This window comes from Theropithecus gelada, chromosome 11 (assembly GCF_003255815.1).
Source record: "Theropithecus gelada isolate Dixy chromosome 11, Tgel_1.0, whole genome shotgun sequence".
In the NCBI taxonomy this organism is placed as follows: domain Eukaryota; kingdom Metazoa; phylum Chordata; class Mammalia; order Primates; family Cercopithecidae; genus Theropithecus; species Theropithecus gelada.
Genome location: NC_037679.1, coordinates 122,369,610 through 122,391,237, shown reverse-complemented (window position 1 = coordinate 122,391,237; position 21,628 = coordinate 122,369,610). Strand labels below are relative to the sequence as shown.

The following is a 21,628-nucleotide window of genomic DNA, read 5'->3' as shown; positions in this document are numbered from 1 at the left end:
ATCGATCTCATACAATAATATTATAGTACTCTGAGGAGAAATATTATCAGATATATTGGCTGTCATGTAAAATTTCACAACCAAGGTGTTCTAAAATATGCTGAGAATCGGCTTTCATAATAGTATGGATAAAGGGAAAATAATTCATATAGAAAAAAATCATAACGTGTTGATGATTTGTGGCACATTAAGAACAAGAAGTGGAATGATTTTTTTTACCAATTCTAGATTCAAGCATAAGAAGTTCATGTGATAATTATTTTACCATATGCTTCTATTTTTTTAGATAGCAAGTAATTTGTGTCACTTTTTACTGTTGTACTATTATTTTTATTGCTTTTCTTCCCCAAATATTTCTCATCCATGGTTATGGAATCTGCAAATATATTAGGCCAATTGTATTTTAATTCTTCCCACCCTCAGCGTTAGGGATACAATAAGTTGTCAAAATCAATACTATAATAATATAGGACTTTTCCTCAACTCAATAACTGTAAAACCGGTTTATACTAATAAATATTAAAAACATTATAAAAGGGCCAATTATCATTGCTATAAAAATCAGACTTTTTTTTTTTTTTTTTTTTTTTTTGAGACGGAGTCTCACTCTGTCACCCAGGCAGGAGTGCAGTGGCACAATCTCGGCTCACTGCAAACTCCACCTCCAGGATCCAAGCAATTCTCCTGCCTCAGCCTCCTGAGTAGCTGGGATTACAGGTGTGCACCACCATGCCCAGCTAATTTTTATATTTTTAATAGAAACGGGGTTTCACCATGTTGGCCAGGCTGGTCTGGACCCCCTGACCTCAGGTGATCTGCCCGCCTTGGCCTCCCAAAGTGTTGAAATTACAGGTGTGAACCACCATGCTCCACCAAAATCAGACACTTTTTAATGACCTTTTTAACATCAAGCATCAACTACTATATTAGGTATGGTCACAAAAATGGCCTTTCATGTCCTAAGACATATCTAGTGGACTATCTTAATACCCTACGTGTGGGGGAAAAAAAAAAAAAAGACACTTTTCACTTAATTCTGGATGTATTTATTTTCCTACTTTTATTCAAATAATTTCTCTCTCTTTTTTTTTTTTTTTTTGAGATGGAGTCTTGCTCTGTCGCACAGGCTAGAGTGTAGTGGCACAATCTCGGCTCACTGCAAGCTCCGCCTCCCGGGTTCACACCATTCTCCTGCCTCAGGCTCCTGAGTAGCTGGGACTATAGGTGCCTGCCACCATGCCCGGCTAATTTTTTGTATTTTTAGTAGAGACGGGGTTTCACCGTTTTAGCCAGGATGGTCTCGATATCCTGACCTCGTGATCCACCCGCCTCGGCCTCCCAAAGTGCTGGGATTACAGGCTTGAGCCACCGCGCCCAGCCCAAATGATTTCTTAAGGAAGCTTTTGATACTAAATTATCAACTAAAATGACATTAACTTCTAACAAGTCTAGTGAGGAAGTTTAATCAACAACACAAAAATTTCTATATTCTAACTGTAATACGGAGAATTTTTTATATTTATTATTATAATGAACAATGAAAAACAAAATGCCTATCTAAACATGTATGGTTAAACAAATTATGGTATATTTAATACTGTGAAAACTATAGAAGAGTAACAAAAATAGGAAAAGCTTATATATACTGACATGAAAATGTCTCCAAGTCAGTGAGTAAATACAGCAAGAAAGAGTAAATTTAGTAAGATAACATTTTTTAAATCAATTGAAAACTATATAGCATGTTATGAGCATATAAGTATATACAAGTAGATGGAGAATCTCTTAGAAGAATGTACAATGGAACTGCCAATACTGGTTACTTCTGGGGATAATTGTATTTTATTTCAATAAAAATGTATTCATTCCTTCATTACTTGTAAAAGAAAAATGATCTAAAATGAAGCTTAAAGGGAAATAAAAATTTGACATTAAATGCTCAATATGCTTTAAATAATTCAGCTTATGCAAACACAGAATTGAATAATTTTTAAAATAATTTTAAATATTAATGTTTTACTGTATATCTGTGATACTGACATTATAATTTGTTATTGCTAAAGTGTACCTAAATCGATTTAAGAAAGCAAAAAGGTATAATAATATTTTTTCTGATATATTTCATGCCTTAATATTTTTGCTGTCAGAGGAACAACAGCAGAGACAAAAAAGATTATCTAGCAATTAATTCTATATTATTTTGTACTTAAATTTCCTCACCTGCTGATATTATATTCTCAAATATTCTCAAACTTTCTCAAATCTAGAACAGTGTCTAATTTAACCTTTGTAATCCACCAAGTATGCTTTCAATGGATATTTATTGCTGAATGGAAAGAAATTCTGTAGCAAAATAAGACTACACATATAATTTGCATATGTTTGCACATACCTACATGTGTACATTTTTTACTAAAGTTATCCAAGGTTTAAAAAAGTAAACAACACTCTCAAACTTCTACCTTATATTCATCCACAATAATGCTGAGGGCTTCGTGACCAGCTTTCCTCATGTCTTCCAATTCTTGTTTATGTTTTTCCTGAAAGAAAAAGGAAACTAAAACCATGAGTTTTTCGTCTGTTTTGTTTTCAAAATAATAAAACCATAGACTTTTGCTGCTTCCACGCATGATTCAGTGGTTTGTAGCACATCAATGCTACAGCTGGAAACAGAAAAAGTGTATATATATAAAACACATCTTTATATATATAAAATATATATTTATATATAATATATATTTATATATATATAATATAGATATCTATATTATGTATTATATATTTATATATTATAAATGTAATATATAATATTTTATTGATATATATATATACACATATACATATATATACACACACACACACACAAGCTTTGCTTAAAAGCATTGGGGAACACTGAGGCAATGAGAAATTAAAGGGAAATAACAGAAAAAGGAAAACCATGTTGACAGGCGAGATAACACAAGGCAAAGGTGCTTTCCCTTGGGGTATCTGGCAATTCTTGACCTGGATCGAGAGATGGGAGACCCTGCGTCACCGCAACAAGCCTTGGCCTCTGTATTTTTAATACATCCCAAAGTTTGACAACCACTGGAATAAGATGATTAGCCCCCAATTCTACCTACCTAGGACAGGAGAGGATGAAGTCTCTTTGGACATTGTTAACATCCTACAGTCTTTCCAGTTTTTCAAATATGATGCCCAGCTTCCGAAACAAAATTATCAGAAATAAGAACGACAAAACTAAAATGGAACACACACCCACACCTACACCCACACACACAGAAAACAGGTAAGACAAAAGAAATAGGTCCAGAGATGGGGCCATAGGTGGTTTCAATGCTAGTTATTACAGAGTCTTTAAAATGTATGTAAGAGTTCTTAATACATCTGAAAAACAGAAGGGAAATGGAGAAAACAGAGAGGACAGAGACTTTCACCAGAGAACTGGAATTCATAAAATAGAAATTCTAGACCTGAGAAATGTGTACTATTAATAACTCAATAGAAGACATAATCAGATGAAAGAGAGTCGGAAACAGAATTAGGAAACTAAAAGATAGTGGAAAAAAAATAAAATAAAATAAATAAAGACTACAGCAAAAAGAATAGTATGATCGAAAATATTTTTAAGAATCTTTTAAAATAGGACAGAGTAAGTCAAAGAAAGCAAAAAGAGAAAAAAAGACGAGAAAAAAGTGAAATAAGTAGTAAGATAATAAATAATGAAGTGAAAAAATCCACAAAACTTCCAACATCAGGCACAAATGCAGGACATTATATAATCTATAAATATTTCAAAAAATGAGAAGATACTACAAAATACATCAATAAATATAAAATTTTACATAAAATTTTAAAACTACAAAACAAAAAACACAATTTACCAAAACTAAAACAAGAATTACAAAATTTGAATAGTACTATACGTGTTAAAGAAACTGTGCCTGTATTAACTAAAAAAACAATCACATACACAAAAAATTCTCCAGACACATGGAATCTCTATACACGCAAAGCTTCATAGGTGAATCTTAAGAAACATTTAAGAAAACATTAACAGATATCTTCCACAAACTCTTCCAGAGAATGTGAAAAGAAGGAATACTCCCTACCATATTTTATTTGGAAAATATGCCCTTTATACTAAAATCTGCAAAGTTGTTTAGAAGAAAAGAAAATTATGAGTTAAATCTCTTTTATAAATACAAAGACTGAAATCCTAAAGAAAATAACAGCAAATTAAACCTACTGACATAAAGAATACATCTCAATCAAGTGGGATTTATTATACTAATGCCAGGTGGGTTGGAGTGATGAACCACATAAACCTCCTATACAATCTTTCACACACTCCCCTTCTGACATTGGCTTGCAGGGTGTCACTGCCTAAGATGACAGCAGAAGACACGTGATGCAACTGGCACTGCCTCTGCCAGCCTGTGACCCACCGTGAATGACTGCAAAGAACAACTCACTGTCACTTGAAAGAGCTCTGAGAGAAAATTAAGCTGCAACTATATTTAGGAAAAAAGAGAATGCTGATAGTTCTTGTCCATTTACTGCTACCACTTCCTTTTTCATCAATTCCCCTTATTTATTATACCTTACTGATTAAACAGGTCACATTTCATTATCAACATCTAATTCTTTTTTCCGGTAAGCCCTTTATCTTGTCATATTACAGCTAAATCACAATTTGCTCAACTACCTAATCATAAAGAATCAACAGCAATTGTCATAAACACAGATTTTTATTAGTATGATTATAAATACATGTTTCATGGCAACAATCTATTTTAAGACAGTTTCTCATTGTTCTGGGAGCTATTTTAGTTAAAACTAGGTAATAATAACTAAATACATTTACCTGTTTAAGAAAATTCTTGTACTACACTACACTATAAACAAGCAAACAAATGAGGACATCACTAAAACTCATCACTTCGGAACTCCCATTCATGTCAAGTTATAATTCACAAATAGTATATTACTGTTTCATGTAAGGAACTAGGTAAGGCAAAAGCGCCAACCCATTTACTAAATATTAGCACAGCTTTTATTTTCATTGCTCAAGATTTTAAAAATTAAATAGAAATAAATATTCTGCCATTTTATGTTTATAACCTAGTGGATCATCATAGGCAGTTCTTGGGATGCATACATCCTACCCTGGGGATATATGCAGTCAGATACACTAGTGTTATCCAGAGAGTGCTTTATAAAACAGAAAAGCTAACATAAAATAGGCTACCATGGTCAAACAAATTGTGGAAATTAACAACATATATTCACATATTAAAAACCTCTGACAAACTCGTAAGTAATCTGTTTACCTTTAGTAAAACCAGCATTTTTTAAACTTATCTGATTAAATATTATTTTCTTTCTCTCTTGACAATAACTATTACTAATTTAAAAATTGAAGAGACTACCAAAAAAGTTTAAAGATCTTTAAAAATTAAGAGTTAATTAGCCTAAAACAAAGCAAATTAACCTAGATCCCATAAATGAAGCTAAAGAAGAATATGTTCTTTGGCCTAATTAATTACAAATTGAAAATAAATGTACATCATTTCAATTATAGTATAATCATTCAATATCTATGGCTCTGAATAATGACATTAGTCATTAAAAAGTATTGGTGTACGGCTGGGCACAGTGGCTCACACCTATAATCCCAGCACTTTGGGAGGCCGAGGCGGGCAGATCACGAGGTCAGGGGTTCAAGACCAGCCTGGCCAACATAGTGAGACCCCATCTCTACTAAAAATACAAAAATTAGCCGGGCCTGGTGGTGGAAGCCTGTAGTCCTAGCTACTCGGAAGGCTGAGGAAGGAGAATCACTTGAACCCAGGAGGCAGAGGTTATGGTAAGCCAAGATTGCGCCACTGCACTCCAGCCTGGGCAACAGAGCAAGACTTCATCTTAAAAAGAAAAAAAAGAAGTATTGGTGTGCTATTAAAAGTGTAAGACTATTACACTTGCTATACTTGCTATTTGCTGCTGTGCTTCAAATGCTATTTACCCCAGATATTGAATGTTCACTTCCTCTACATCATGCTCAAAAATTATCTTACTAAAAAGAGACTTTTCCTGACCACATATATAAAAGAGTACACCACTGATCAATATCCACTAATCACGCTTTATTTTTCTCATAGCACCTATCACTATGTTTTACATTTATTGTTCATTCCTATATGCCCCAACTATATTGGAAGAGGTAGTGCTAGTACTCCACAACACTATGGTGCTTATTAAAGTGAAGAAAAAAGGACATCACAAAGATTTCACAGTTTAATAGTAAGTTCAATTTGAGGGGGTGAAATTTTACTTGACACTGAATATATGTACCTTAAATGGTGCATTATATAGAATATCAGCTCAGTCAATAAGCACTGAATAAAGAAGAAATAGAATGGTCAAGATTTGAAGGTCAAATATATTTGGGAAGAGCAAAAGGTGTTTCCTTCTTCATCAAAGAGAGACAGAACTATTTTACATCAAAATAAAAATGTTAATAACACTATTCACAACCTGGTCTTCAAAAGGAGGCTCCCTGACAGGTTCAAATAGATGTTTGCTGAATGACTGAATGAGAATAAAACAATGTTCTTTTTCTGATACAAGCTAAGCATATAAATTAAAAAAACATTTTTTGGGTACGTTTCTCTATCTGTTAAATGAGGGAGATGGAATAAATTATTTCTAAGATACACTTCCAACTTCCAACTTTCTTAATACTATCCTATAGTACAGTATGTTACAAACAAATCAATCAACCCTCCTTTGCTTACTTGAAAGTTACTAATGGCAATCATACAACCACAATGTGACACAACAGTCTGTCCACAGAAATAACCAAGTAGTCATACTAAAATTCATTTCAAGAATATACAGCCAAATATTTACAGCCCATCTTTAAAGGAGTCAAGCCAAATTTAACCACAATGATAACTTTCTTTCAAAATGTCAAACCCCAAAACATGACTAGAAAGAGATGACAAAGGCAAATTTCCTCACCTTAAATAAAACTACGGAAATTTTAAGCAAAAAGAGACTTCCAAAGTAAACTATTCCAATATGTTCATTTTGTAAATGAAGATACTGAAGCCCAGATAAGTCAAAAACTTTGTTTAAAGTCACTAAAATGATTGTGCGCCAGGTATTGTTCAATAACGGCACAGCAAAGCCTAAACTGATCTCCTGATAGCCACCCTAATGCTGCTTATTTAAAAATATCCTATCAAAATCAAGCTATTTGAATGTATTCTCATTCCCTCATCAACAGGTATGTTTTCTGCATATAAATCAATAAAACACAGAATCACATATCATATTTCATACATTGTGGTGAAGCAAAGACATATAACTAGTCATGGTATATAAAATTTGAAATATTCATTCATCAATTTATTACTGCTAACCAGAAGTTTTCATCTGACAAAACTGATCCAAACGTGCTTTTCAAAGGTAAATGTAAGCACATTCCAACCAATCCTCCTCTACCCATAACTGCTCCTATTCCAACTGCTTCTTAACTAAAATGATTAAATATACCTAGGTCTCATACTCTTAATATGCCTGGACATGATGAGTATTCAAGAAATTTTTTAAAAGATACACATGTAAACAAGGAACCATACAATCAACAAATAAAGGTGCTTTCCAAAACAGTGAAATATTAACAAAAAATATTTTTGTGACCATCACTGGTATATTGACAGCAACACACGATATGAACATCTGAATCAAGACTTTCTTTTAAAAAGCTCATATCCTATTTTTGTTGGTAATTACCAAGCCAAATAGAACTTCTACTAATACTTCTAAGAAATTAATTCATGCATAGCAACAGGATCCTCTGCTACACGGATGATTAAAAGTCAGCATTTAATTGATGTGTTTGGAATGAATTATTACAGTGATCTTAAAAAGATAAATAAATTCCAAAGATCAACTAACCACATTATATTCCATCTATCAGAAAGCAGCTGCCTCTCCCCTTCCAAATTATTTGGTCAAGAGCCAGTCTACAATTAGCCTACCAGAATATTATTAGCAAACAATATCTGATTTGGGAAGGTTTTACAATATAGGCTTCACCACCACTTTTGTGGAAGCCACAAGATTACATCCCTTTCACAACAACTAATCAACTATATTGGAGAAGGCAGACACAAACACCTCCAGATATTCCAAAAGGATATCTATGGGGCAAGAAATCAAAATAAAGATGGTGGGATAACATACAACCCATACATGAAAACAGTCTGAATGAGAAATGGTACAAAATTACCCCTCCCAAAATCTGAAAAATCCCACACACCTAAATGGCCTAATTATAAATGCCAGAGTAGTGCAAAAAAGATAAGATTATACCGTATGTGCATACCATCAGTACAGAAGAACAACAACAAAACAACACCTCTTCATTTCTCATCAACCACACCACTTGACAGCTGCAATAAGCCTGGTTGTTTTTCCTAAACGAGCCATAATCCTTGCAACGAAAGTAGGTTTCATGAGCATGACACCGCATTATGAAACAGAAGTCTTTCCCGTAGAATAAATGTTTAGTCTCCACTTCTCCATTCTGTCTTATTTCTCAGTCTCTCTATACATGTAGTAACAAATAATAGCACATGACAGACCCTTCAAAATCAAACCCAGTCTCAAAAACTAATTCCATAATTTAGACAAATATAAAACATGATAAGAATCAGTCTAAAAGTATAAATATTACAAATGGAAATAAAGAATTTTGCCATAGCACTCTATCTCCAATACTAAAATGGATGCCCTTAATAAGATTGTCCCTCTAGAGTAAGATAACGAAAATCTCAAAAGACTAATTTTAATCACTGCTCCTATCCCAACAATGGCTGCCTTAACACATGGCATGAATTTCATGGCATGCAGAATCCAAAGCCATCAGCTTTGCTGAATCCTCTCAATCAAAAACAAGAGTAAAAAAGCAAACTTCTCCTGGAATTCTCCTAACAGATACAATGAAGAAGGTATGCAAAGGACCTCACAATCTATTCATACATGCACAGAAGTAATCAATTTTCCTATATGTTAATTTACAAACCCCAGACATGATATTTTCACATCCATGTCTAAGGCAAAACACTAAGGAAAGAAATTGGTGGTGAGCAAAAGTGGAATGAATAAACAGGTCACACTAAATTCATCATCCTGAAGATGAAAACAACTACTCAAATGAAATTCATAAGAGAAGATGATATGTTTACAACAGTGCCATGATTGTTGCCATTGTGAATTCTCCATTAGCACAACATGTCCTCTACCAATCACATTCTGTTAAAGAATGAAGGCCAAATCCTGCACAGCCTGAGAAAAGTAGTCTTTTGCGAAACCCCAGCTGAGATCCTGGTTAATTTGTTGATTGGATTGGCTCTGTTCCCACTGCTACTTCAGTGTCGCCTTATTAAGTGCTCCAAGAAGAAAGAAACTCCATTCTGCATCAGATTCAGTTTATTGGCATCAGATTCAGATTATTATTTATTTTTAGCTTTGTTAAGATCTTCAAAGGCATGGAGCCTTGAAAGGCAGATGCTCAAAACTAACTCAGGCCAAGCACAGGAGAAAAAAAAAAAAAAAGAAGGGAGAAAGAAGGAAGAAAACTATGTAGGAAAAGAGGAAAATATCAAGGAAAGAAGGATAGGGAGGGAAGGAGAAAGAGGGAGAAAAGAGGAGGAAAAAAGGAGTGGCGGGGGGAGAAGGGAAGAGCAGACAAAGTTTGCAGTCCTAAGACCAGCTGTGCCTACTTGCATGGGACAATTACAACAAATCCTCCCTACTTTGTGGTTATAGCAAGAAACAATTTCTAGTCACTAAATGTTAAAGAAAGGGTCTATAACCTATATATACACAATAAATCTACAAACATCCCAGTCAATAAGAATCTAAAACACTCTAGAATTCTTAAAATATTGTGTGACTTCTCCCATTTTAAGTCTGGTCTCCAAAGTTTGATTATATTTTAACCCCAGAAGCAGAAAGGAACATTCTAGTAACACAGCTTCTCAATACATTTTAAAATTTGATGAACAAAATGAAAACGGCTGAATACTAAAAATCACTTTTTAATGTTCTTGTCATTTATCTACAGTGAGTTTTTCTGTTCACAGTATTATTATATTTGCCTTCACATATTTAAATATGTTAAAAGTGGTACTTGTAGTGGGTTGAATTATGACCTCCCTAAAAGGTTTGTCCAAGTCCTAAAACCTGGTAGCTGTGCATATAACCTTATTTGGAAATAGTTTATCTGTAGATACAATTAGTTAAGAATCATAAGATGAGATCATCCTGGACTTAGGATGGGCCAAAAGTCCAATAATTGGTATTTTTATAAGAGAAAGGAGAGGGAGATTTGAGACAGAGATGTAGAGTAGAAAGGCATGTGAAGGAAGAAGTAGAGGATAGAGTTATTCTGCCATATGCTGAAGAATATCAGGCACTAATAGAAGCTGGAAGAGGTAACAAAGTATTCCCCCTAGATCATTTGGAGGCAGTACAACCTGCCAAGATGTTGATTTTTAAAACTCTGACCTCCATAACATAAATTTCTGCTGTTTTTAGCCACTAAGTGCATGTAATTCATTTTACTGTATTTCATTACACCGTGCTTCACAGATACTGCATTTTTTACAAATTGAATGCTTTTAAGTTCAGGACTACATGTGAAGGTTTGTTACATAGAAAACTTGGGTCATGGGGGTTTATTTTACAGATGATTTCATCATACAGGTATTAAGCCTAGTACCCATTAGTTGTTTTTCCTGATCCTCTCCCTCCTCCCACTCTCCACCTTCCAACTGGCCCCAGTGTGTGTTGTTCCCCTCATGAATCAGCACGATTTTTCCAAAAGTTGTGTGCTCACTCTGTGTTCTCTGTGTCAAATATTTGTAATTGTAATATTTCAAAATTTTTCATTATCAGTTCACCCATTACAGTGATCTGTGATCAGTTATCTTTGATGTTACTATTGTTTTCAGGTGCCACAAACTATGCCCATATCAGATGGCAAACTTAATAAATGTTGTCTGTGTTTTGACTGAACAACCAACCATTTCCCCATCTACCCCCATCTCCTAGAGCCTCTCTATTCCCTGAGACACAATAATATTGAAATCAGGCCAATTAATAACCCTATAATAACAGCTAAGTGTTCAAGTGACAGAGAGAGACGTATGGCTCTCACTTTAAATCAAAAGCTAGAAATGATTAACTTTAGTGAGGAAGGCATATGAAAAGCTAGAGCAGCCAAAATCAAGGCCTCTCAGGTCAACAGCCAAGTTGGGAATGAACGCAAAGGACAAGTTTTGGAGGAAATTGGAAGTGCTACTCCAGTGAACACAGATGATAAGAAAGTGATACAGCCTTATTGCTGATATGGAGAAAGTTTTAGTGGTCTAGGGAGAAGACTGAACCAGCGGCAACATTCCCCCGTAAGCCAAAGCCTAATTCAGAACAAGGCCATAACTCTTTTCAATTCTGTGAAATCTGAGAAAGGTTAGGAAGCTGCAGAAGACAAACCTGAGGTTATCAGAGATTGGTTCATGATGTTGAAGGAAAAAAGCCATCTCCATAAGATAAAAATGTGATGTGAAGCAGCAAGTGCTGATGTAGAACTGCAGCAAATTATCAAGAAGTTCTAGCTGATATAATGGACGAAGGTGGCAACACTAAACAACAGATCTGCAATGTAGACAAAATATTCTTCTCTTGGAAGATGACATGCAGGACTTTCACAGGCAGAGGGAAGAAGTCAATGACTGGCTTCAAAGTTTGAAAGGACAGGCTGACACTCTTGTTAGGGGCTAATGCAGTTGGTGACTTTAAGTGGAAGCCAATGCTCACTTACCATCCACAAAATCCAGGGCCCTTAAGCATTATGTTGCTCTGCCTGTGTTCTATCACTGGAAGAACAAAGCCTGGATGAGAGCACATCTACTTACAGCACGGTTTACCAAATATTTTAAGACCATTGTTGAGAACTACTGCTAAAAAAATATAAATAAATGATAAATAAATTCCTTTCCACCACAGATGTGATAGAAATAGCAAGAAAACTAGAGTTGTAAGTAAAGCCTGAAGATGTGATTGAATTGCTGCAATCACATAACACCTGAACAGATAAGGAGCTGCTTCTTAGGAACAAACAAACAGAGTGGTTTCTTGAGATGGAATCTACTTCTGGTGAAGATGCTGGAACATTGTTGAAATGGCTGCCAGGGATCTGGAATATTATTACATAAACTTAAGTGCTAAAGCAGTGGCAGGAACTGAGAGAACTGACTCCAATTTTGAAAGAGGTTTTATTTTGGGTAAAATGCTGTCACACAACACTGCACGTTAGAGAGGACTCTTTCATGAAAGCAAGAGTCAATAGATGCAGCAAACTTCATTACAGTTTCATTTTAAGAAACTGCAACAGCCATACCAACCTTCAGCAATCACCACCCTTATTAACAGCAGCTCTCAACACTGAGGCAACATCCTTCACTAGCAAAAGGATTATGACTCACTGAAAGCTCAGATGATTGCAAGCATGTTTTAGCAATAAGCATTTTAATTTAGGTACATTTTTTAGACATGGATGGTATAACACACAATAATCTACAGTATAGTACAAACGTAACTTTTATATACTCTAAGAAACCAAAAAATTCATCTGACTCACTTACTGCAACATTTGCTTTACTGCAGTGGTCTGGAACCAAACTCTGCAGTATCTCCAAGGCATACTTGTATAGGGTTATCCAGAAAAGATCTGTGGGGAACTCATTTGTCCAACAGCATGAATCCCATCAACTCAGAGGATTCACAAGGTTTTTGAAAATGGTATACTAAGAAAAATATAGCAAGCCTAGGATGAAGCCTAGGATGCAGGAGAAATAAATGAAATGAAGAACGACTGTCAGACTGCTGAGATTCTACAGGAAGGAAGTAGGCTGATTAGACCAGAAAGCTATAAATATGTGCTAATCTTAAAAAAAAAAAAAAAAAAAAAAAAAAGGAATAACCTGAGGTTAGATCTACGGTTGCAAAGCCCAGGGCCCAGAGGCACAGCTTGAGCTATGGGTACGGAGTCAAAGGCCAGCAGAGCCACAGGCACAGATGGCAACAGAACTGCAAGTACAAAACATAACCAAGCCAGGGCCATGGGCACAGAGGACAACTGACCTGGAGCACAGGCCCAGACAATAATCACACTAGAGCCACAAGTCCAGAAACTCACCAACCTGTAGTCGTGGGCTTAGAAGGCAAAGCATCAAGCCATAGAGGATTAGTCTTAGGCCTTGAAACCTAATGAATTTTCCTTCCTGTGTTTTAAATTTGTTTGGAACTGGTGATTTCTTTATTTCTTCCAATTTTCTCTTTCAGATGGGAATCTGATGCCTGTACCACCACTGTATTCTGAAAGCAGATGACTTGTTTTCTAGTTCCACAGGTCTACTAATAAAAGAACTTTGATCACATTCAGTCTCGCCCTCATCTGGTTTAGATGATTCAGATGATGACACTGAGACTTTTGAGTTAATGTTATTTAAATGAGATTTTGAACATAAAGCTGATGTTGTACTGAGTTGAGATTTCTGGGAATATTAGGACTCTGTCAATGTATTTTGCACAGTGAAGGACAGGAATTTTGTGGGGCCAGGAAGAACACAGTAACAGATTGAATTGTGCCCCTAAAAAGTTTTGCCCAAGTCCTAATCCTTGGTACCTATGAATGTAATCTTATTTGGAAATAGGGTCTTTGCATTATAATTAAGGTAAAGATTTACCATGAGGTAAAGATTTATGAATGTGCCCTAAATTCAATGACTGGTTCCCTTTTAAGAGAAAAGAGAGGGAGATTTGAGACACAGGGAAGAGGGCCATGAGAAGACAGAAGCAGAAATTGGACTCAGTCATACTCCCAGAAGCCAGGAAATGTCACGTGCCATGAGAAACTGGAGGAGACCAGGAAAGATTTTCCCATAGAACCTTCAGAGGGAGTGTGGCCCTGCCGACACATTAATTTCAAACTTCTAATCCCCAGAACTGTGAGAGAATAGATTTCTTGTATTTCAATCCACCAAGTTTGTGGTAATTTGTTATAGCAGCCCTAGAAATCAAATAACTGTACTTTTCCAGTGTCCTTTGAATGAGCTTCTTCCTTCACACACCAAACACCTCACGTATCTCAACTTTTACTTTGTCCAGTGTATGCCTGGGACACCAGTACATTAATACAAAAACATATTTCTCCTGATTACGACATAGGCTTTTGCAAATTACTTCTTACCTAAGTGTTAAAAATAATTACTTGTCTAATCGTCTAAAAATAATTATTTGTCTAAATCACCTCTCCTAAACAGGATATCAACGATTTAACATAGATCTTAATAATAATAATTAATAGCAATAATACCAGACCTTTAAAAGAAATGGCAGATTATTCATAGGTACCTACTGTTGCTGCCACCTAAAATGCAACTAAAACATCTGAAAGACAGTGTAGGTTTTCTGTTTTGTTTTGTTTTGCTTGTAATAGTACAAAGGTATAAAGGCAAAGAGTCAAAGTTGAGAAAACAAAAGACTAAAAGCAGATGCATGTGTGCTAACTGTAATAGCAAAATGGAAAAAAAAAAAAACCTAAATCTTAAAGAAGCACTGTGAAAAGTGAAAAATAATTCAGTAATACTGCAGAGAACCCAAAATATTCAGGATTTCACAGCAGCAAAGTACTCTGGAAGGGTAGGTAAAAGGAATGCTAAGAACAGGATGATTGCCTGAAAGTTTGCTTAAGATGTAGTCCTCCCCAGATCACTTCCACCACTCTGCAGAGCTTGACACTACACAATTGTAGTAGAGGAATGAGGGTCTATTCTCTGAAGCGGGGAATACAGAAGGTCTCTAAACTGGGAACACTAGGCACAGATGAGGGCAGGAGTACCACAGTAAACAAGAAAAGGAGTGAAAGTTTCCACAGTAAATATAAAGGCCCTGAAATCTTTCCTGTTTAGCCTGGATTATCCTGACCAGACAGAGACTAAATGGACCTTCTCTAGAGAATATTATCAAACCAAGCAAGAAAGACCAGCTAAATAATTTTTGAGACTCAGTATAAAATAAAATGTGGAAACCTTACCCAAAAACTAAGAAATTAAAGATGTCAATAGTAGATTAAACCAAGCATGGGGGTCTTTTAAGCATAGGACCCTGTGCAAATGCAGAGGTTGCACACTCATAAAACTAGCCCTGCTCAAAGATACTGACAGTGAGAGAGGGCTGACAATAAACAGCCTTGTCATACAACCCTACCGTCAAGCCTGCTCTACATCATGCCCCATTTGTCAGCATAGAGCTTCCAAACAACCTTCTGCGCCCTATTCCTAAATAAGAGATACCTATGGAAAACAAATCATTTAGAGAAAGCCTCTAAATGAAAGACAAATATCAACAGACAATAAAAGAAAAGGAAAAAGCACAGTTAGAAGAAACACTGTGTAGGAATAAAAAATAATATTAACATCCTCAAAGAAATAAGAGAAGATATGACACTCATAAAACAAGAACCAAATGTTATAAAAATAGAAGACTCAAAGAATAACAAAAAATAAAGCTCTTGGAAATACAAAACATAATAATTCATATAAAAATATCAATTGAAAAATAAGATTGCCAGACATGGTGGCTAACACCTGTAATCCCAGAACTTTGGGAGGTCAAGGTGGGTGGACTGCTTGAGGTCAGGAGTTCGAGACCAGTCTGGGAAATACAGCAAAACTCTGTCTCTACAAAAAGTAGAAAAATTAGTCAGACATGGTGGCGCACACCTGTAGTCCCAGCTACTCAGGAGGCTGAAGTGGGAGGATCGCTTGAGCCTGGGAGGCAGAGGTTGCAGTGAATCAAGATCACACCACTGCACTCCAGCTTGGGTGACAGAGTGAGACCCTGACTGAAAAGTAAAAAGAAAAGATAAATAGTTAAGAAAATCAGACAGATTGGAGAGAGAAAATAAAGGAAAGAAAAATCGATAAAACAGGCAGTTCTGTAGATCTATCAACCAAATAATAGTTGTTACAGAAAGAAGAGAGAAAACAAAACAGTAATACATCAAAAATAATTCAAGGTTCATGTGGAACATGGTGCTATCAATATTTCGAGGGATGCATTAAAACAGAACAAGTCAATGCTCATTAGAACTCCGTTCCATGTTTGGAAGGTGATTGAAATCAACAAGCAGATAGATATCCCTGTGTGCTGCCTTGAGGTGGCCACCTGAGTCTATGACATGAGTGGGTACGGCGGCACTGCAGCAGTGCCAACATGGGCTGAATCTAGGCATGTTCCTTTTGCACAGTCTCAGATACATAATGCCAGTAGGAACTGTTCTATTTGTCAATAAGGGAGACAGAGGCTGCTGATGGCTATGGAGCAAATTCCCTGGTGGCCCTAAACATAGCAGGCAAGTGAGATTGATGCTGGCAGCCCTGGAGGGCTACACATGGGTCTTGACAGGAACTGACAGTATTCCACCAGAGTAGAAGATATTACATGAATTTGGATAGTTGACCATCATTCTTCACACCAAGGAACACACTGTACAGCCCATAATGTCCAACAATGGACAGAGAGATAGCCTCCTTAGAGTAATATAATAGTCTGATAGACAAATAGAATGGGCAGCTGAAACCTTGGTTGTCTAAAATGGGGAAATAAAAGCATGAATGGTTGGCTTACATGCCTTCACAAGTTGTGTGCTCACACTCAACATAAGCGGGACTAAAGGAGTGTCCCCACGAGATTTCTGTTTTTCTGGCTGATCTGGGGAAGAGTGAGAAGGGATGATGCATACTACGCAATTCTTGCCGAGGGAGAAATACACTGATATAACAACTGTATTTTTTCTTTCTTCCTCAAATCACTTTTTAAAAATATCTTTTTTCCCCTACCTGATACAGTGGTCCTAGGACCAGAGCTGCAACTACAAATGCTGAAAGCACAGTTGATTTCTAAGCAAGGAATTGTCACTATGTTTTTAAACCTCATTTCACAATTTCTAAAGGGCCTAATGGGGGTGGGCTGCATCTTCACCCCCATCTAGCAAAATTGGGGTTAAAAGTGAATGTAGGTATATTGCCTGGTGATAAAAATAGCTCACTAGTACTGTACCTATGTAACTGTACCTAATCTGAATGGGAATGGACTGAGGAAGAGGTACTTGGTAAACTTATCCTGCTCCCTGCAATCCAGACCAACATAGTGGCAATTCTAATGTCCCTTCCAAAGGTGATAGTACTAATGGACAGAAGAAGAAATAATGACTAAGAGTAAAGAAATGACGGCCGGGCGCGGTGGCTCAAGCCTGTAATCCCAGCACTTTGGGAGGCCGAGACGGGTGGATCACGAGGTCAGGAGATCAAGACCATCCTGGCGAACACGGGAAACCCCGTCTCTACTAAAAAATACAAAAAAACTAGCCGGGCGAGGTGGCGGGCGCCTGTAGTCCCAGCTACTCGGGAGGCTGAGGCAGGAGAATAGCGGGAACCCGGGAGGCGGAGCTTGCAGTGAGCTGAGATCCGGCCACTGCACTCCAGCCTGGGCGACTGAGCGAGACTCCGTCTCAAAAAAAAAAAAAAAAAAAAAAAGAAATGAATAAGTGGGTAATTAACTGAAGGAAATTCAATATTACATTAACAACTCTAAAGAGTCTCAGAGCAAGAGATGATACTTTCTCTCAGCTCAATTGTCCCAGATCCCTGAAAGGGTAAATAAAGCTGTGCATTTGTCAGGACCCCTTCTGCTTCTGGAATCTAAAAAGATTGATAGGAAATCTGCAAACCTGAGTGGCCTCACCCTGGGAGACCCTCAAACAATATGATGGACTGAACAAATTATTAATGATTATGTATATTCTTTTGATGTGAGGAATCCATGGTCAAAAACCAGAGGACAGCCTCTGGTACTATGATATATACATATATACTGATTTTCACTGCCAGTTCCTGGCTCATAACTCCTAAAATCCTTGGGGTCTCCAAAGTGCTGTCTTTTATGTGTCTTTTGTCTGATAGGTTCAGGATAGGGCTGGTCACCAGAAAGACCAAGGCAGGATTAGAGGGTTGGGACATTCAGTCCCGTTGCCCAACCTCAAGGGAAAGGATAGAAGTTGAAGGTCAAGTTGATCACCAATGGCCAACAGTTTAATCATCATGCCTACCTCATAAAGCCACTATAAATAACCAAGAGGACAGGATTTGGAGAGCTTCCAGATAACTGGACACATGAAGGTTCCTGGAGGGTGGCAATCCCAGGGAGCACATGGAAGCTCCATGCCCTTTCCCCATACCTTGCCCTATGTATCTCTCCATCTAGCTATTTTATTTGTATCTTCTAAAATATTCTTCTTAATAAACCGGTAAATATAAAAAAGTAAAAAACTAATTCAATAAATTTCCCATAACTAAATACTACACACTGAAGGGATGGTTAGAGTTTCTAGACAATAGACAAATATAGGCCCAGAAACTCCATCTCCAGCACTATTGTATACTTAAAAGTGTCTCCAGTAAAAACACAACTAAACCATAACATAGTTTAATGCTTAGAATAGTACTTGGCGTACAAGAAGGGAAATTTCCAAGAGTCCAAAACCCAAAACCGAACTGTAACCTGATTTTTATAGGGAAAACACTTCTAAAAGTTAAGGCTGTCTCAATGATAAAGGTTTTTATATGGTTTTCAATCAGAAAAACAAGCACTGGGGTGGCAACAAATTACAATAACTAGTTATAGACAACTACACTAAAGACCCTGGGACGTATAACCAGCATGGCACCAGGACACTTGAGATTCACAGCTCTCAACAGAACCAACCACAAATTCACCTGTGAGACACAGAAGTGTTAATTAAGTCCCAAGAAGTCAGTTAATTAAGATCAAATGTATACAAGCTCACAATGGAAATTAGCCAAAAACAAAGATAGTAAGAATCTCACAGGGTCATTGTGAAAATGCATTCAAAGTAGATAGCACAGTGCCTTGCACATAGTAACCAGTCAGGAAACATTAGTTTTCCTCATAGTCTTCCTTTTATTTTTTATGAAAACTGGGAGGATAATAACTCAAAGAGATTTTGTCATAACTTTCTGTCTCAGAATGAAGACTATATATGCCGATAAAATCTGACGGTGAATATGGATAAGTATATTACATATATGAAATAAATCTTTTTCAAATGAGAGAATAAAATATTCATAGAAATGGAAAGAGAGCCCATGCTAAAGGGAAATTTCTTCTACTCTATATTTTACCACAAAGATGATGTTTTTTTCTAATACATATTCATTGGAGTTCAATAATGATCAAAAGGAAACAGAAGGAAAAATAGGCAAATATTATCTGTTGGCAAAAAATCACCAAATTTCACTATTTCCTTATAAAACTAGTCAAGCAATGATTAGTATGTGGTTTTATTAACTCCAAGTAAGATTTTTTTTAAGTTCACTAGTGACTACATTGGAATCTTACATAAATGTTACCTCTTTAGTATAACTTTGACTTCTTATTACAAATATGCTCCAAAAATTTCACACTGTACTGTTTCTTTTTCCTTTTGTTAAAATATCTATTGGTTCCAAAGTATAAAATAATTATTTTAGATATGAATTTAAGATACCAAAAAATTATTTTTGACTTATAAAATATGAATCACATCTTTCAGATGCTATTTTTCTCTCTTCCCCTATCCTGGCAAAAGTAGCTGGCAAGCCGGCAAAACCATTACCTCACTCTTAGAAAAGTAATGTCAATTTTCCTAAAATTAATGTTAGAATAATACATACTGTCTGTCAAAAAAACAGAGGCATCAGCCTAGATAGGACTACAAAATTACCAGTGTACCAAAAGGTAAGATGATACATATTTCTAGAGAAGTCGTTTTATAAAATGAGAAACAAATATTCCATAAGAATTTGCTGTATAAAATTTGCTATCAAATCAGTTACATAAATTTAGAATTACATAATTATAGAACCAGAAAAGACCATAAAGATGAAAAAGGCACATTCCTCTCCCCTCCATATTTTATAAATAATGAAAGTACAGGTAAAGAAATTGAACTGTTGGAGAAACCTTTTCCCTAAGCTCATTTTTCTGTGTAAAACGAAACTCAACAACTCTCTTAACCTCTTACCCCACCCTTTCTCTCTCCCTCTCTACACATAAAAGGTGAGGTGACCTGAATCCTTGAGTTGGTAAGGAAAAGCTGAGAATGTATGGCTCAGTATCATTCCTCTCAAACTCTCTCCCTCAGACTCCTCCTTCTACTCTCTCGTCCTCACCTCCATATACATATGAGTATGATATATGGCTATGAGAATGAATATGTGTGTATGCACATATGAACATATGTGTATACATTACATTATGCTATTTATTATATATGATAAATTGATAGGGATATTAAGAGAGGGGTTGTATATGTATTTGAATATATATGTATATACGATATATGTCTATATATGTGTATATCTCCTGCTCTCAATCTATTTCAGTCTCTCTCAATATATTTCTTTTATTACTTCCTTTTCTCAATATCTCTCAATCTCTCTCTCCACCTCCCTATCCCCACCAAACACATCCCTGACTACACAAAACATGCATTTTCTACTCTTCAATGCCTTAAGTTTGATAGGCCAGACTCCTAAGAGGAATACCTAAGGTTACCTGGCTATGTCAAATAAACAGGCATGATATGCAGTATTAGTGATCCTGTCTGTCTATACACTTGAGCCTATTTCACATTTTTCTCACACTCAAACCTCCAATATCTCCTCAACTCTCTTTACTCCATTCTTATAAAATGGAAGCTAACAGAAACGCCTTTCCACATGTGCCTATTACATCCACTAGTCTGTATGTACCTGAACCCACATATGTAGTCTTCCCTGCTGTTACTGTAAGAACTGTGTTCCATCTAAAGACAACACCGCATACTTATCCACTAGATCCTATATTCCCTCATCTCCTCAGGGGTATTGCTCTCCCCACCTTCACCCCTCAAGGCCTCTCTTTCACTTGGTCATCAATTTTCCCACTCAACTGCATCAATCCCATGATAGAAGCTTGCTATAATATTTTTCAACAAAAAAATAAATCTTCTCTTGCCCTTCATACACTGAAGAATTTTCTATACTCATCATGATTCCATTTCCTTTCCTCTCATTCTCTTCAATTCACTACAACAGACTTTCATCCCCACCATTATGCCAAAACTGGCCACTAAGATAACAAATGGCCTATTGTATTAGTTTTCTTTTGCTGTCATAACAAATTACTATAAACTCGGTGGCTTAAAACAACACACATTTATTATCTTATAGTTCTATAAGTAAGAAGTCAACAAGTCTTACTGGGTTAAAATTAAGATGCTGGTAGGGTTGACTGCCTTTCTATCTGGAGGCTCTAGGGAAGGGCTTCTTTTGTTTCTTTATTTGAACTGTTGACAAAATTCAGTTCTTTGCATACAGGTTCTGCATCTCAGAAACAGCAGGGCATCAAATTCTTCTCATGCTTCTCTGTGTCTCTCACTACAGCCAGA

The 21,628-nt window shown here is 36.2% G+C and overlaps 1 protein-coding gene across 11 annotated transcripts in view; it reads right to left on the bottom strand.

The window, feature by feature from the left end:
• Window positions 1-21,628, bottom strand: part of CCDC91 (coiled-coil domain containing 91) — a 398,587-nt gene that overhangs the window by 217,214 nt on the left and 159,745 nt on the right. For 10 of the 11 annotated variants that reach the window (XM_025403285.1, XM_025403279.1, XM_025403278.1 and 7 more), the window contains one exon: window positions 2,463-2,540. The exons of the other annotated variant lie outside the window; for it this stretch is intronic. In XM_025403285.1, the coding sequence (XP_025259070.1) occupies window positions 2,463-2,540 (78 nt within the window). The remainder of the gene's footprint in view (window positions 1-2,462; window positions 2,541-21,628) is intronic. 11 annotated transcript variants of the gene reach the window in all.